At 37.2% G+C, this 15036-nt stretch overlaps 1 protein-coding gene across 4 annotated transcripts in view; it reads left to right on the top strand.

Annotated features, from left to right (window-relative positions):
• Window positions 1–15036, top strand: part of LOC311083185 (neurogenic locus notch homolog protein 1-like) — a 64057-nt gene that overhangs the window by 47787 nt on the left and 1234 nt on the right. For 2 of the 4 annotated variants that reach the window (XM_084114528.1, XM_084114530.1), the window contains exons 9-15: window positions 615–737; window positions 944–1177; window positions 5003–5158; window positions 5340–5525; window positions 5787–5900; window positions 8861–8974; window positions 9989–10988. In XM_084114528.1, coding sequence (XP_083970654.1) covers window positions 615–737; window positions 944–1177; window positions 5003–5158; window positions 5340–5525; window positions 5787–5900; window positions 8861–8974; window positions 9989–10020 — 959 coding nt within the window. In that variant the 3' untranslated portion in view covers window positions 10021–10988. Of the gene's footprint in view, window positions 1–614; window positions 738–943; window positions 1178–5002; window positions 5159–5339; window positions 5526–5786; window positions 5901–8860; window positions 8975–9988; window positions 10989–15036 lie in introns of those variants that run through there. The other 2 variants (XM_084114527.1, XM_084114529.1) reach the window with 1 other exon arrangement.

Consider the following 15036-nt stretch of genomic DNA (forward strand, 5'->3'; position numbering starts at 1 on the left):
GCTTTGATCAGGGGATCGCTTCAACCTGAGTTCCTTGGCAAAGAATGGGTGCTTATATAGCCATAAGCCAAGCCCATTTTGGTGGGCTCTGACAGTTACAGGCTATGTTCACGTGTTTTGGATGATACTGTGAACAGCAAAAATCTCTGACATTCAAAATAATTCAGTTCTGTACTCACTTTCATATGTGGAATAAAATTGTATAGGTACTCTATCGTTCAAAACTTTGTGTTTGGTAAGTTTTTTTATGTTTTTGAAAGAAGTCTCTTACGCTCAGCAAGGCTGAATTTATTTGATCAAAAAACAGTAATATTGTAAAAACAATAATATTGTAAAATATTATTGCTGTTTTGATTACACTTTATTTTTAGGTGCCCTTGTTACAATGTAATTGTACATTTAAGTATTGAGTAATACTATTAAAATGTACTTAGGATTAGGGTTTTGTTTAGGGTTAATTGAATGTAATTATTCATAATTTACAGTTATTACTACTGTAAGTACATGTAACAAGGACACTGCAAAATAAAGTGTTACCCCTGGTCTTGTTGCTTCTGGCTTTTGAAACTAGATTTTTAAGAACATATTTGTTGAAATCGCTTCTTTCTTTCCAGGCTTTAGTGGTCAGAACTGCGAGGAGAACATTGATGACTGTCCAGACCATCACTGCCTTAACGGAGGGACCTGTGTGGATGGAGTGAACACCTACAATTGCCAATGCAAGCCAGAGTGGACAGGTACCAACTGCCTACTCAAACCCTACACTTACAGTGGGCACTTACAGCTAGACACAAAGACATTTTTGAATCAGTAAGGCTAACACGGTTTCATTGGGTAAAATCTATTTTTTTTTTTATTGGAGTTGTATCTGTGTTTAGAAAGGTACATGCTGTATTTTGCAGTGAAATTAACAGCTCTAAGTATTTCTATATTAATTCCTCAGGTCAGTTCTGTACCGAAGACGTCAACGAATGCGATTTGATGCCCAAGTCCTGCCAGAACGGTGGTACATGCTTGAACACGCAGGGGGGATACAACTGTGTGTGTGTGAACGGCTGGACAGGGGATGACTGCAGCGAGAACATTGATGACTGCGCAGATGCTGCCTGCCACGCAGGAGCCACATGTCATGATCGGGTGGCCTCCTTCTTCTGTGAATGTCCTCACGGACGCACAGGTGTGCATAGTTTTTTCACATGCAACTGAATCTTGGTTTCTGGCACTCATTTCTTTTATTGGAGCATTAGCTTTATGAGAGCTTTGAGCAAAACCACTGAAGATAATTTAAAGACCCTATTTTTAGTTTAATGGACCACTTATTTTACTTATTTTCTATTAAAAAGAAGTTAAGATGGGACATATCAATTTGCTTTTTTAATCTGCTAAAATGAATTTAGTCTGTATTGTATGTACACTTGCACATAGATGATGTAAAGCTAATAGCCATGGATTAAGTGTCATGACATTATGTGTAACACTTTATTTTACAGTGTTCTTGTTACACATCTTACATGTAGTTGCTATAGTAATTACTATAAATTGTGCATAATTGCATTCAACTAACCTAAACCACACCTTAATCCTAATCAGGGTTTGGTATTATGCGTGTGGATTTCAGCAGTGGCGTGTAACAGTCACTCCTACTAGCCAATTTGGCAGGTTTAATTATAATATATGCATGATTCAATTGTAGTCTTTTAAAAATCATCTGAAATAATAAACTAAGTGCAATTTAGTGTTGTCAAAAATATAGATTTTTCGATAAATATCGATACCGAAATATCTGAAACGCTTCCAATACTAATTTTCCGCAGAATTGATACATGATACAAGCTGCGCTTTCTCATCTCTCTGACAGCGAGTTGACACACAAACCTGCCTCCCCTCTCTCACTTGTCTCATTTGCTTTGAATGAAATGCCTCGGCATAGGATTGCGCATATTTTGCATAATTTTACTCATTCTTTCAGTTTTTGTGCTCACACCCAAAGTTCGCACACATAAAACTGCCTCTCAGTACTAAATTGAGTTCTTTTTCACTGCTTATTGCACTTAAACTGTCAAAAACACACAAAATAATGTAAAAACAAATGCTGGTTTTGGCGAGTATTCATGTAAACACAGTCAGTTATAGTTGAGAAAGAAAATGCATGTGTAACAGTATAATGGATCTGTGCGTCAGGTGACAGCAGCCTAATATACCTGCTGCCAAATTATGAGATAATATTAAAAAATATCTATATGACAGTTTTTCCCAATGGTATTGATGTCAAAATTGTGGCCAGTGAAAATGCTGAGTAGCTGATAACTTTGGAAAACCACTAGCCACAGTGGCTGGTGAGCAAAAAAGTTCATGTCAAGCCCCGGACCTAACCCTATAGTCAGTACATGTAGTTAATTATTATTACTCAGTACTTAAATGTATAATTACACTGTAACACGGACACCTTAAAGCCCATGTTGCAGGTTAACCACCACTGTCGATTAATGGGTACATAAATCACTCAAGATATGTATATCATTTTTAAAATGTCTCAAAAATGGTCTTAAAGACTAGTTTTTTACGTTTTTGGTATTAACGGGTTTTTTTTACGCAATTCGGTGATGACATCACGTTGGGAAGAAGTGGAGGAAAGGTAGCCTCAGCCTAGTATTAGAACTATGGCGACTGATTGGGATGAGGAAGGACATGTATGATGGCCCGCAGCCGTATAATTTCGAACCTGCCAGACGTGAGAGGGCAAATGAGGAATTGCCAAGAACTGATGGCCGTCAAAGCCAATTAAATGCATAGTCCGAGGAGAATGAGTGGAGAGTTGGTGAAGTGTCCTGGTGAGTTGCTATCATTTAGCAACGCAGCAATGAGCACTGGAGCTAGTCTACGAGCAGCAGTGCACAATAACAACACATATTTTTTTTTACTGTCATTGAATAGCACAGAGTGAAAAATCAACGTTTTCTTTATATCTAGTGGCAGTGATCATGACGTTAGTTCAGATAAGTACCGGTAACCTTTGTCATAGTGTCATAGTACTGGTAAACTTTGTCTTTGTCATCTAGAAATAGAAGGCATCGTGCTAGCTATACGGGCGTTTCTAAGCGTTTATCTCTTCCTCCGGTGAAAATGTTGTTGCAAACGTAGCCGCCACGTGTCTGTCGCTGTGTTTGGCAGGTACTTGTGTGGGCGGTGCCGTCCCATGGAAACTGTATTGGAAAGCTTGTGCTGTAGGGAAGTGAGTGTGTTTTGGTCGCTGGTCGAGGAGCTCACCCCGCGACCATTGTCAATCTACCTACTATATATTTCTATCTATTTATCTATCTAGCTGCTAGCTATCTATGCTAACGTTATGCTATCTGGCTGTCTGCCTATCTCTCTCTATACTAGCCTATCTATCTATCTATCTATCTCTGTATGTCTATCTATCTGTCTGTCTATCTATATATCTAGTCTATCTATCTATCTATCTATCTATATCTACAGTATGTATTTATCTATTTATCTATAATCTGCGCTATCTGAATACTCTTGTCTACTACTCGTCTCACTAGTCACTTTGAATGCTCTCAAGGCGGGCTTTGGTAAATTCTCTCTCCAAGGTGACGTAATGCAATGCATTGTGGGGGAAAGGAGAATCGTTGCAAACCGCTGTAAGATAGTACCTACTTTTTCGTATTATATTCCGTTTTGTGATACCCAACAACATAAAATACAATGTATAACAGTTTAAATGTTTATTACCAACAAGCAAATTGCACAAATTCGTTGAAAAATTAACCCTGCAACACGGCCTTTAAAGGTCCCATGGCATGAAAATTTCACTTTATGAGGTTTTTTAACATTAATATGAGTTCCCCTAGCCTGCCTATGGTCTTCCAGTGGCTAGAAATGGCGATAGGTGTAAAACAAGCCTTGGGTATCATGCTCCGCCTTTGAGAAAATGAAAGCTCAGATGGGCCAATCTGGAATCTTTCCTTATGTCGTCATACGGGGAAAGGTTACCTCCCCTTTCTCTGCTTTGCCTGCCCAGAGAATTTGGCCCGCCCATGAGAAAATGAGCTACGACCATGCGAGCGCGATATTGTTTTTTCCTCGAGAGACATCATGGCTTGCAAACGAGCGAAGCATGGCAGTTGCTCAGTGTTTGGATGTATAAATGAACACAAAAGTATTTTTTTAGTTCCTTCATCCGATCCTCTGAAGAACCAATTAAGACTTCAATATACTGTACGTGGACATGGAGAACTTTGTCATTAAAAAATGAGCCAGAGTACAGTCTTCTCTAAACTACAAAGATTACGGATACAGCTTTAGAACGATAGCAAATCAGAGCAAGATGAAAAGCCAACAACGGCTTAGCGTTAGCTACATGATAATAAGTGTAACAGCATACATAAACAAACCAACTAAAGTACCGTATCCAGACACAATATTTTAAACTAACCATTCGGAGACGTCCTGCTGTAGCTGCTGAGTTGCAACTTCTTCAGGTGCTTCTCCATCCGGATCAGATTCTGTGTCAAACTGGAAAGCTTGAACGACTGCGTCTCTACGAGCCATTGTGATACATCCACTGTAAACATTAGCACATGGTACCGTGGCCGCAAGCTGGTCAAGGCCACACCCCCACCCTCCACCTTGCCCCGCCTCTCTCCTCCTCATTAGCATTTAAAGCAACAGACAGAAATGGCACGTCCTAAGGAAAGCTCATTGTGGGACAGGCTCGTAGTGGCTGTAATTCTGCACCAAGGCTGAATTTCGGGAAAGAGACTTCAGATACAGTATTAGGGGACCACTAAGGCCTAAATAAAAGCATCCAAAAAGCAGGATGTCATAGGACCTTTAAAATAAAGTGTAACCAACATTTGTTTTGATTTCATGAGGTCTTTAAAACCTGCCATGCTGGTGTGATCGTATGTGCGAAAGGGTTAAAACCTGCCATGCTGTTTTTATTGTCATACATTTCTGTACAAGCTCATTTTTATTGTGTGTATCGATGTCTTAGGTATGCTGTGTCACCTGGATGATGCTTGCATTAGGAACCCATGTCAGAAAGGCTCAAACTGTGACACCAACCCAGTCACCGGCAAGGCCATCTGTACCTGTCCTCTGGGTTATGTTGGCCCAGCCTGTGACCAAGACGTGGACGAATGCTCACTGGGTGAGTAATGGCTTCTTTAAAAAAAAAACACCTGAATAAAATGAACACTTGAACAACACAGCAACCACCCAGAACACCCTAGCAACCACTTAAAACACCCTGCCAACCTGAATGTATTAGTGATCGAATGATGGATTTAAAAAAAAAAAATTTTTAAAGGCGTTTTGTGTCTCTTTTTTAGGTGCAAACCCTTGTGCACATACTGGAAAGTGTATAAACACAAAAGGTTCCTTCCAGTGTAAATGTCTGCAGGGATATGTGGGTGCTCAATGTGAACTGGACATAAACGAGTGCATGTCCAACCCATGCCAGAATGATGCTACCTGTTTGGATCAAATTGGAGGCTTCCATTGCATCTGTATGCCAGGTAATCCAAAAAATCTGCTGCATTTGGTTTTGGACACAGTCTATATCACCTCATACTGGTAATGTCATTACCTCACATGGCCAACCTGTGATCCAATAAATAGATTTTTTTTGGCTGTAGCTCTAATTATACTGATGCCTGTCTACATAAAGCTGATATATATTGTGTTTATTATAGATAAAAGAAACACTAATAGCATCGCTAAGGCAGGCTGAATTCTCTTGTTAGATCTGGAGCTAATTCCCCTATCCTAATTGGCAGGGTACGAGGGAGTCTTCTGCCAGATCAATACTGATGAGTGCTCCAGTATGCCCTGCCTCAACAATGGGAAGTGCATCGACAAGATCAACAACTACCAATGCGAATGCCCCACAGGTGAGCATACAGGGGTCAATCACCTCCCAGGACAGAACAGAGAGGAGAACACTAATCCCTCACTAAGCATCCTCACTTTACAGCATTTTTATACAAGTGCTTTTCACAGTACTGTTGCTTTGCAGGTAGGTTTATTCAAGCATTTTGGAGATGTTGCCACAGTTCTTTTGGGCTTAGTCTGTCTCAGTTTTTTCTGTTTCTTCATGTAATCCCAGACAGACTCGATGATGGTGAGATCAGATCATTCCGGCTGTTGTCAGACTGTTGGCACATAAAATAATCTCTGTTTTTTATGCAATTAATTACTGTTATTAATTACAATTCTTACAATTAATGGCAAAAGGAATGTTTGGAAATGTAAACTGATATTTCCTACTGATACACTACAGCCAAAGATATAAATAATTTATTTTTTTATTTTTTATTTTTTTGTGAAAATACTAACGTGCCTAAGACTTTTGCACAGTACTGCATTTCATTTGTGCGTTGCAAAAATCTGCTTATGGCATTTATTGTGTTCATAAGTCTGTCAGTGTTTTAAATTTGAATTGTTCTGAAATTAGTCAGAAATAAAATTGTGAATATAAAATCTTATATATTCACAAAATAAGTTATTATTTGTTATATAAATATCTTAATATAAATATTTTATACATTTTATATTAATTTAATTTTAAATAAAAAAACTAAAATCTTTATTAAACTGAGAAATTTGTTTAATTCAAATTTCATTAATTTAGAAATTCTAAATATTTGAATGTTCTTTCAATTAATTATTTAATGACTACATATTAAAATATTTTGAATGTTGTTCACAGTAGATATATAACTTTTATTATTATTTTACTCTACTTTGATACTTTGTCCAGCTCCAATGATGCGAAAATAATTTAGTTGAAAATGTAGGTTTATGAAAAAGGTTCTTCTTGTAGGAAAACGACACATTTAGGATGCAGAGGAAATCATGCATAAAAAGGGGTAGAGCGGAGGTACAATGTTAGGCATGATAAGGTTGTGTAAGGAAAGGGGACTACGGGGACTACAGAGAGGTGTGGAGGAGTTTGGAAGGCGGTAAGCTGAAGAAGTGGAAGCTAGGCCTCTTCGCTGTTTCAGATGGAAATCAGAGCTCCTTTTCAGCATGCGGCGCAGGGATTCTTTTCAGTAGTTTACACACTGAATCCATAGCAACTACAATGGGCGCTTTTTGTAATGGGGCATATTAGCAGCTCAGAAGAAATTCCAGTTTTTCTAAAGATTCATGAGACAGAACTTGATTACAGATACCAGGGGGGCTCTGGGAATGGCATGAGCAAATTAAGAATTTGTTATCAGGATTATCACTATTAAACAAGATGTGTAATTATTTAAATGTGATCATACTTTTTTAGGCCAAAACATTTTTTGTCACATACAGCAAACATCTCCTCACCATCCGCTAGCTGCCTGTCCCCTGAACACACTGTAAAAAAACGCGGTCTCTGTAGACAGCCCAGGCTCCACAGACGTCAAGAAAAACAAACGGGCCCAGCCTAGACCACAAAACATAACAAACTGTTCCAGCCAATAACCGACAAGAATGATTTGGGGGTGGGGTTTGGGGGGTTAGTGCGCGGATGAGGAGGAGGGAGGGTCTAGCTAGCCTTCGTTTTGTTTGACAATTCATACTTTGCAGTCACGTGACTACCATAGATACCTGGTGGGCAACAAACGGGTATTTTCAACGTAGAGTCTTGTAGTTCCAGGTTTTTCTAGTAGCTATCAAGTCTGTTAGCGAGTTAGCTGCATAACTATGGACTAGGATTAACTCCAAGGTAGCTAAATTGTATAAAGCAGACAAGGTTTTTTAAGATAATCGAGCAGTAATAATTCCTCCGTAAATAATCTAGCTCTACTGTTGGGTCATCTCTGGTTCTCATTGAAAACCATAGATATCACAAACCTCAAAACAACCTATCACACACTTTTGTTGTTGTTAGCAAAAGACGACAGCTGTTACTGTGCGTTCACACCGCCACTGGCGAGAGCGTCAAAGTGCCCGGAAGTCATTCATTTTCAATGAATTTTGCCGCTCTCGCCGGCGGCGGTGTGAACGTACAGTTAGCCTAGTAACTTTATACTGTGAAGGTTGCTTATCTCATCTGCGGTTAGTGCATCCAATCGCACAACAACTATCTGGCATGTCGTTTACACCTCAAAACACCAACTTGTGTATAGTAAAACTGGTGCCGTCCTGGCAAGATCCTTGAGGAGTTTACTGGGTTTCGTTGCTGGAAAACGACGTTCTTGCCCGCCAGCCAGTACTTGTGATGTCACGTGCAAAGTATGAATACTTCGAACTTCAACAAGAAGTGACGTCACCCAACATCACTTAGAGCACCTTTAAGAACTCCATAGCAACAACTTTCTAAAAAAAAAAAAAAAAAAGATTTATTGTTGAAGAACTTTAGTCTCCAACTGTGTCCCATAAGTCTCTGCACTGATTTTTTTTGTAGCCCTTAATGTGTTCAGACTGTATATTTGAACAGCAGACGTCTTTAGCGAGGGATTAAAATAACGGAGGGAGAAAGCACAAATGTTGGGGGTTCCTGAGCGGCAGGGTTGCTGAATATCATTAGGTCAGGGGTTGCGTGGGGCTCTTTTGGTGAAACAGATTCAGAGAGGGGGCAAAGGCTGAATGGGAGAATGCACACTGTGATGGAAAACTTCTACGGGGCAAAGGAGGCAACCGGCATGGCTTGGCGTTCCACTGAATAGACAGTTATAGACAGTAAACTCACAGTGATGGTTTGTTGAAAAGCAGCTTGAAAACATGAGAGAAAGAGAGAGAGGGGTAAAGCTTACTGCCGTGTATTAATGAACACTGGCTTAGCTGTATAGGCGAGTGTGGAGGAATGACGTGAGTGCAAACCGGAGGAATGATTGTAATGACCCACAACTCTTTCCTCTTACCTTCCTCTCAGGATTCTCGGGTAGCCAATGCCAGTTCGATATTGATGAGTGTGCTAGCACCCCCTGTAAAAATGGGGCCAAGTGTATTGATGGGCCCAACATGTACACCTGCCAGTCCACTGAAGGTATGAAGACACTGTCTGCTTGTTTCAGTTTTTTAAAGCCTGAAAAAGTATATGATGGTTTTGAATTGCTTGAAATATGATTGGAGTGCAACATGTGCAGCGCAAGTCTGTCATATAGGCTACATAAAATTATAATCAGGGGCCGGTTTCACAAAGCTATTTTTATGGAGGCAAATTAGTCTCAAATATAATTCACGCAAAAAACATGATTCACAAATGTGTAGACAATTTCACATGCATGAAACCTAATTCACGTACACACAAAAAAAATCCACGTGCGTGAAAAAAAAAATATATTCACAAAAAGCAATTCACATGCGCAAAATAAAATTATATAATCATAAAATACATTTCACAAATGCAAAACACAATTCGTAGATGTACAACTGTGCACAAAAACCTTTGAATGTTTAAAATGTACGAGTGTATCCTTGCATCTGAATGTGCAAATCGTCATTCACGTACGAATCGCCTTAGATATGTGTGTGTGCGTTTTTGAGACTTTCCTGGCAGCATAACACTCTTAACACAGAGCAGTCGTACTCTTTAGCCAATCAGATTTAAGCTTATCAATCGACCAATCAGTATCACGTGAGGGCGGGCCTACCTACATGTTACGTCATCAGCTTTCGACCAGTTCATGGCTGAGCAAAGGTAAGTGCATTTAATCGTTCATTTCTGTGTTAACTGAAGTTAAAGAAGTTTGAGATCAGTTGAAGCAATAGTTTATGAACTATTAACTGATGTAAGCAAGTGTTGTTGTAATCAGATGTCCCATATCGTGTCAAAAATGAAGAAGAATGATGCTTGTTTTGTTGTATTTTAGCTGAAGGTACAGACAGCTCTCACAGCTACAATCACGCTAATGATTGCAAAACAATCATCTGTGGTCAATACCCATCGAGATTGTTCTTTAAATAGTGAATAGACCTATTTTAATGAGCAGCCAGTGTTTTTTGCCATTTGTGTATGATGTTAAATTATTATTAACACTTGTTTCCCTGCATTTTTCAGGATTACTCACCTTTGGTGTGACATCTGGATAGCAGTCACGAACATCTTAATTCATGTTGTTTCTTTATTCTCTTTTATACTTTTTTTTTTGTATTTATGTCTTAATTGGTAACACTTTATTAAAACGTTTCATTAGTTAACATGAACTAATAATGAACTGCACGTGAACAGCCTTTATTATTTTTTGTTAATGTTAACATTTACTAATACTTCATTAAAATCTTGTTAACATTAGTAAATGCACTGTAAACTAACAATGAACAGCTGTATTTTTAACTAACGTTAACAAAGATTAACAAACACAGCAACAAATGTATTGCTCATGGTTATTTAATACATGAACTAATGTTAACTTAGTTATTGTACCTTATTGTAGAGTGTTACCAATATATTCAACATGCATTTCCTTATGCTGTATTGTAATGTCAAGGTTTTTAAATAAGGTTTTTTATTGTCATCTTAACGTCTCACAGGACAATATTGTGAAGCATTAATTTTACTTTGCCTAGTAAAATAGGCAAATCTGATTTTATGCTGATAAGACAAAGGTACTTATCATAGAGAGGCAATTAAGATTATGCGACTAAGATTACTCAGTAAACTCTATTCAAATACCATCACTTAATTTCCCACATCCTCTGTCTGCACCTCTTGTACTATAGGGTTTTAGTACTTTAAATATCAGGACAAAATCTTATATGTCCTAACAGAGAGGTCTACTGATGACCGGACTGAACACAATTCATTTTTTAACTTTTCACTTGATGTATTGCACTTATATTTATATACTTTAAAAGCAAAGTACACTCTGACTGGATCTCACAACTCCTGAAGAGATGTATATTTCTCTGTACTGAATATTGTGCTTCACAGTTTAGACTGTCAGTTCATGATCTTCATATGTAACAGGAACATTAATCATGATCAAGTCATTTTATATATTTTATTCCCAAAGGATTCGGAAACTTTCAAATTAATAAAACGTGTACATCAGATTGAACTATGTCTGAATCTTTTAATTCTTACAAGAACATTTAATAATGCATGCATAGCAAGGCTTTATTCCTAAAGCGTGTACATATAGTCCGCAGGAGACAAATTAATACAGTAACAATGCATCACTTTCAACCACTTGTTGAAACAACTGTCAAAATGGATGGCTTGCAACATGACTGTTTTCAAAGAATTACAGTAGAAATGGTAAGATCACAGTACTGGTTGTCTGCAACTTCATACATCATCTGTCTTGGAAATCTGAAACAATAAAACTACATAATATATGCAGATCAAAACATGTCTCCTATATATGCACGTCATTACATACATTATCATCAGTTGAATGTGTGGTGGACAGGACATGAAAATCCATCAATACTAAAAATAAATGTTTATATTCACATGTGGACTAAACAGCAGTTAATAAACTATTGCTTCAACTGATCTCTAACTTCTAAACACAGAAATGAACGATTAACTGCACTTACCTCTGCTCAGCCATGAACTGGTCGAAAGCTGATGACTGGTAGGTAGGCCCGCCCTCACGTGATACTGATTGGTCGATTGATAAGCTTAAATCTGATTGGCTAAAGAGTACGACTGCTCTGTGTTACGAGTGTTATGCTGCCAGGAAAGTCTCAAAAACAATATTGAGCGACTAAAAATTGATAATGAAATAACAGATGATCCTACTAAGATAGCAGCATACTGTGCAAAATTTTATGAAAATATTTACAAATCTAGATACTGTGATAAAACGGCTTCCTCTTTCTTAGACTCCATTCATCATTTCAAAACGATCAATGACGATGAAAAATCTTTATGTGAGAGCTCCATCACTCCAGAAGAAGTTTCTCAAACCATATCGCAACTTAAAAACAATAAATCTCCAGGAAACGACGGCCTAACAGCAGAACTTTATAAAAACTTCTCTCAACGGTTAGCCCCATTTTTAACAGAAGTTTATAATGAAAGCATCGTTAATGGATCACTCCCTTCATCAATGACCCAAGGTGTCATTTCCTTAATTCCAAAACCTAAAAAGGATCTTCTCTCTATTGATAACTGGCGCCCCATAACGCTTCTAAATAATGACTATAAAATCCTAGCCCTGCTTTTTGCCAACAGAATAAAATACATTTTACACTCGATTATTGATGAGACCCAATCTGGCTTCATGAAAAAACGTCATATTGTAAACAACATTAGACTAGTTTTAGACCTTCTGGACTACAGTGACCTTATTGACACAGAGAGCTTTATTCTGTTTCTTGATTTCCAAAAAGCTTTTGATTCAGTAGAACACCATTTTATTTTCAAAGTGTTAGAAAAATGTGGTTTTGGTTCTAATTTCTGTAACACAATTAGAACATTGTATAACAACAACAATAGCTCTATCAAACTTAAATATGGGACTTCTCAAAGATTTTTGCTATCATGTGGCATCAGACAGGGTTGCCCAATATCTCCCTATTTATTTTTAATTGCTGTCCAGTTTCTGGCCACCTATATCACACAGAGTTCTCTGAATGGTATTAAAGTTGCAGGTAGACACATTATTATCAGTCAGCTGGCCGACGACACCACCTTGTTTTTACAAGATGCCTCCCAAATCCCTGCCGCTTTAAGCTTAATAAATTTTTTCTCTGAAGCTTCTGGCCTCCGTCTTAACTTAAATAAATGTGAGCTCATGTCTGTTAAAGATTGTGCCACCTCAGCTATTTGCAATATTCCAGTTAAAAATCAAGTAACCTATCTAGGAATTATAATAACCAAAGACCCTAAACTTAGATGTCCGAAAAATTTCTCCTCTGTTATAGACAAAACTCAAAGAAAACTAAATTTATGGCTTCAAAGAGACTTGTCCTTAAAAGGCAGGATCCTTCTCTCAAAGGCTGAGGGTTTATCCAGACTCTCCTATGCAGCCCAATCTCTTTATGTTGATAATCGTACCCTTAAAATGATTGATAAAATGCTATTAGACTTTGTCTGGAAAAGAAAATGTCACTATGTCAAAAAATCAGTTTTGATTAACTCTACGGAATGTTGTGGCATGAACTTTATAGACTTTTCAACCCTCAACAATACTTTTAAAATAAACTGGCTTAAACATTATTTCTTCAATCCATCCTCTATTTGGAATGCTATCCCCTCCTATTTTTTTCTAAAGTAGGTGGCCTGGGGTTTCTTTTGGTCTGCAGCTATGACATCTCCAAAATTCCTGTAAAGCTTTCAAACTTTCATAGACAAATGTTGCTCGCTTGGTGTCTTATTTTCAAGCAGAACTTTTCACCACATAATTGTTATATCTGGAACAACAAGGACATTACATACAAGAAAAAAAGCATCTTTTTTGAAAATTGGTTCAATGATAACATTACCTTAGTTATTCAGCTATTCAAACCTGATGGACAATTATACAGTTACAATGAATTTATCGATGCTTATCCTGTGTTCATTTCTCCTTCAGAGTTTTCTATTGTCATGAACTCGATTCCTTCTGGCGTCAAAATGCCGTTGAAAAGTTTCTCCCTCTCTGGTCCCATTATCACATAATTAGATATCTGTCCCAAACATTTGTGGGTAAAATGTGCCTCTCTGCCAGCCATTCTAAGAATAAAAATATTAGAATGCTCTTTCAGCAACTTTATGTCTCTATTCCTCATGTTATGTCTTATTGGAATAGTTTAGTAAACGACATACCTTGGAAAAAAGTTTGGTCTTTACCTTATCGATACCTCCTAACTAATAAGGTGAGAGAAATTTCTTTTAAAATTCTGTATAAATATTACCCAACTAAAATGTTCATTTCACACAGATTCAAAAAAAATATCGACACCAGCTGCTCTTTTTGTAATAGTACTCCTGAAACTCTGGCTCATTTATTCTGGTCCTGCAGTCATGTGGAAAAATTCTGGTCTGAGATTTTAAGACTTCTGCAAATTAACATCCTCCCAAATGCTTCATTTTCCTTCAAAAATGTCATCCTTAGTTTTTATGAACATGAAGAAGACAGTAGATACTATGTTATTAACCTGATTTTTATTTTAGCTAAGTTTTATGTTCATAAATGTAAATATTCCAACTCAAAGCCATTATTATGTCTCTTCATGTCTGATATAAGAAGATATTTTGTATCCATTAAAAACTCCAATAATTCCAAAGCCTTAAAAACCGTAACATTGTTTGAAAAATTTGACGTATGTAATTGGTGATTTGCAAATGTTTATCTTCTCAAATGTACCTTTGGTTTTTTTTTTTTTTTCTCCTCTCATTCCTGTATAATTGATCTGTGCTCTGCTCTCCTATATGTTGATTGTTTTAAGCCCCCATGTTACTTGTTTGTTCAATCCAATTTTTCTTGTGCTTGTGTTTGATATTCAATAAAAAAATAAAATAAAATAAAAATAAAAAAAAAGTCTCAAAAACACACACACACACATATCTAAGGCAATTCGTACGTGAATGACGATTTGCACATTCAAATGCAAGGATACACTCGTACATTTTAAACATTCAAAGATTTTTGTGCACAGTTGTATATCTACGAATTATGTTTTGCATTTGTGAAATGTATTTTATGAGTATATAATTTTATTTTGCGCATGTGAATTGCTTTTTGTGAATATATATTTTTTTTCACGCACGTGGATTTTTTTTGTGTGTACGTGAATTAGGTTTCATGCATGTGAAATTGTCTACGCATTTGTGAATCATGTTTTTTGCGTGATTTATATTTGAGACTAATCTGCCTCCATATATTTTAGACCGGGCTATAGTGTTAGACTAGTCTAAAATTTACTAGTCTATTTTAATTTAGACCAAAAAAATTAGACACTTTACCCCCAGGCTAACTTAGGTCTAAGACTCCGTTACCTTGGCAACCAGCAGTAACAATCAGTTACATTACAAACAGCCAAAAGAAAAGGGAAAATGGCTCATAATTTAAAAATTTCTTCTTGTTACTACATTCTCCGCTAAATTTCCCAAGTAAAATGTTCTTGTAACTGTTGTACTCCAACAAACACATATTTTCCGCTGGGGTAAACTGC

The sequence above is a fragment of the Abramis brama genome (assembly GCF_963993115.1).
Source record: "Abramis brama genome assembly, chromosome: 5".
Classification (NCBI taxonomy): domain Eukaryota; kingdom Metazoa; phylum Chordata; class Actinopteri; order Cypriniformes; family Leuciscidae; genus Abramis; species Abramis brama.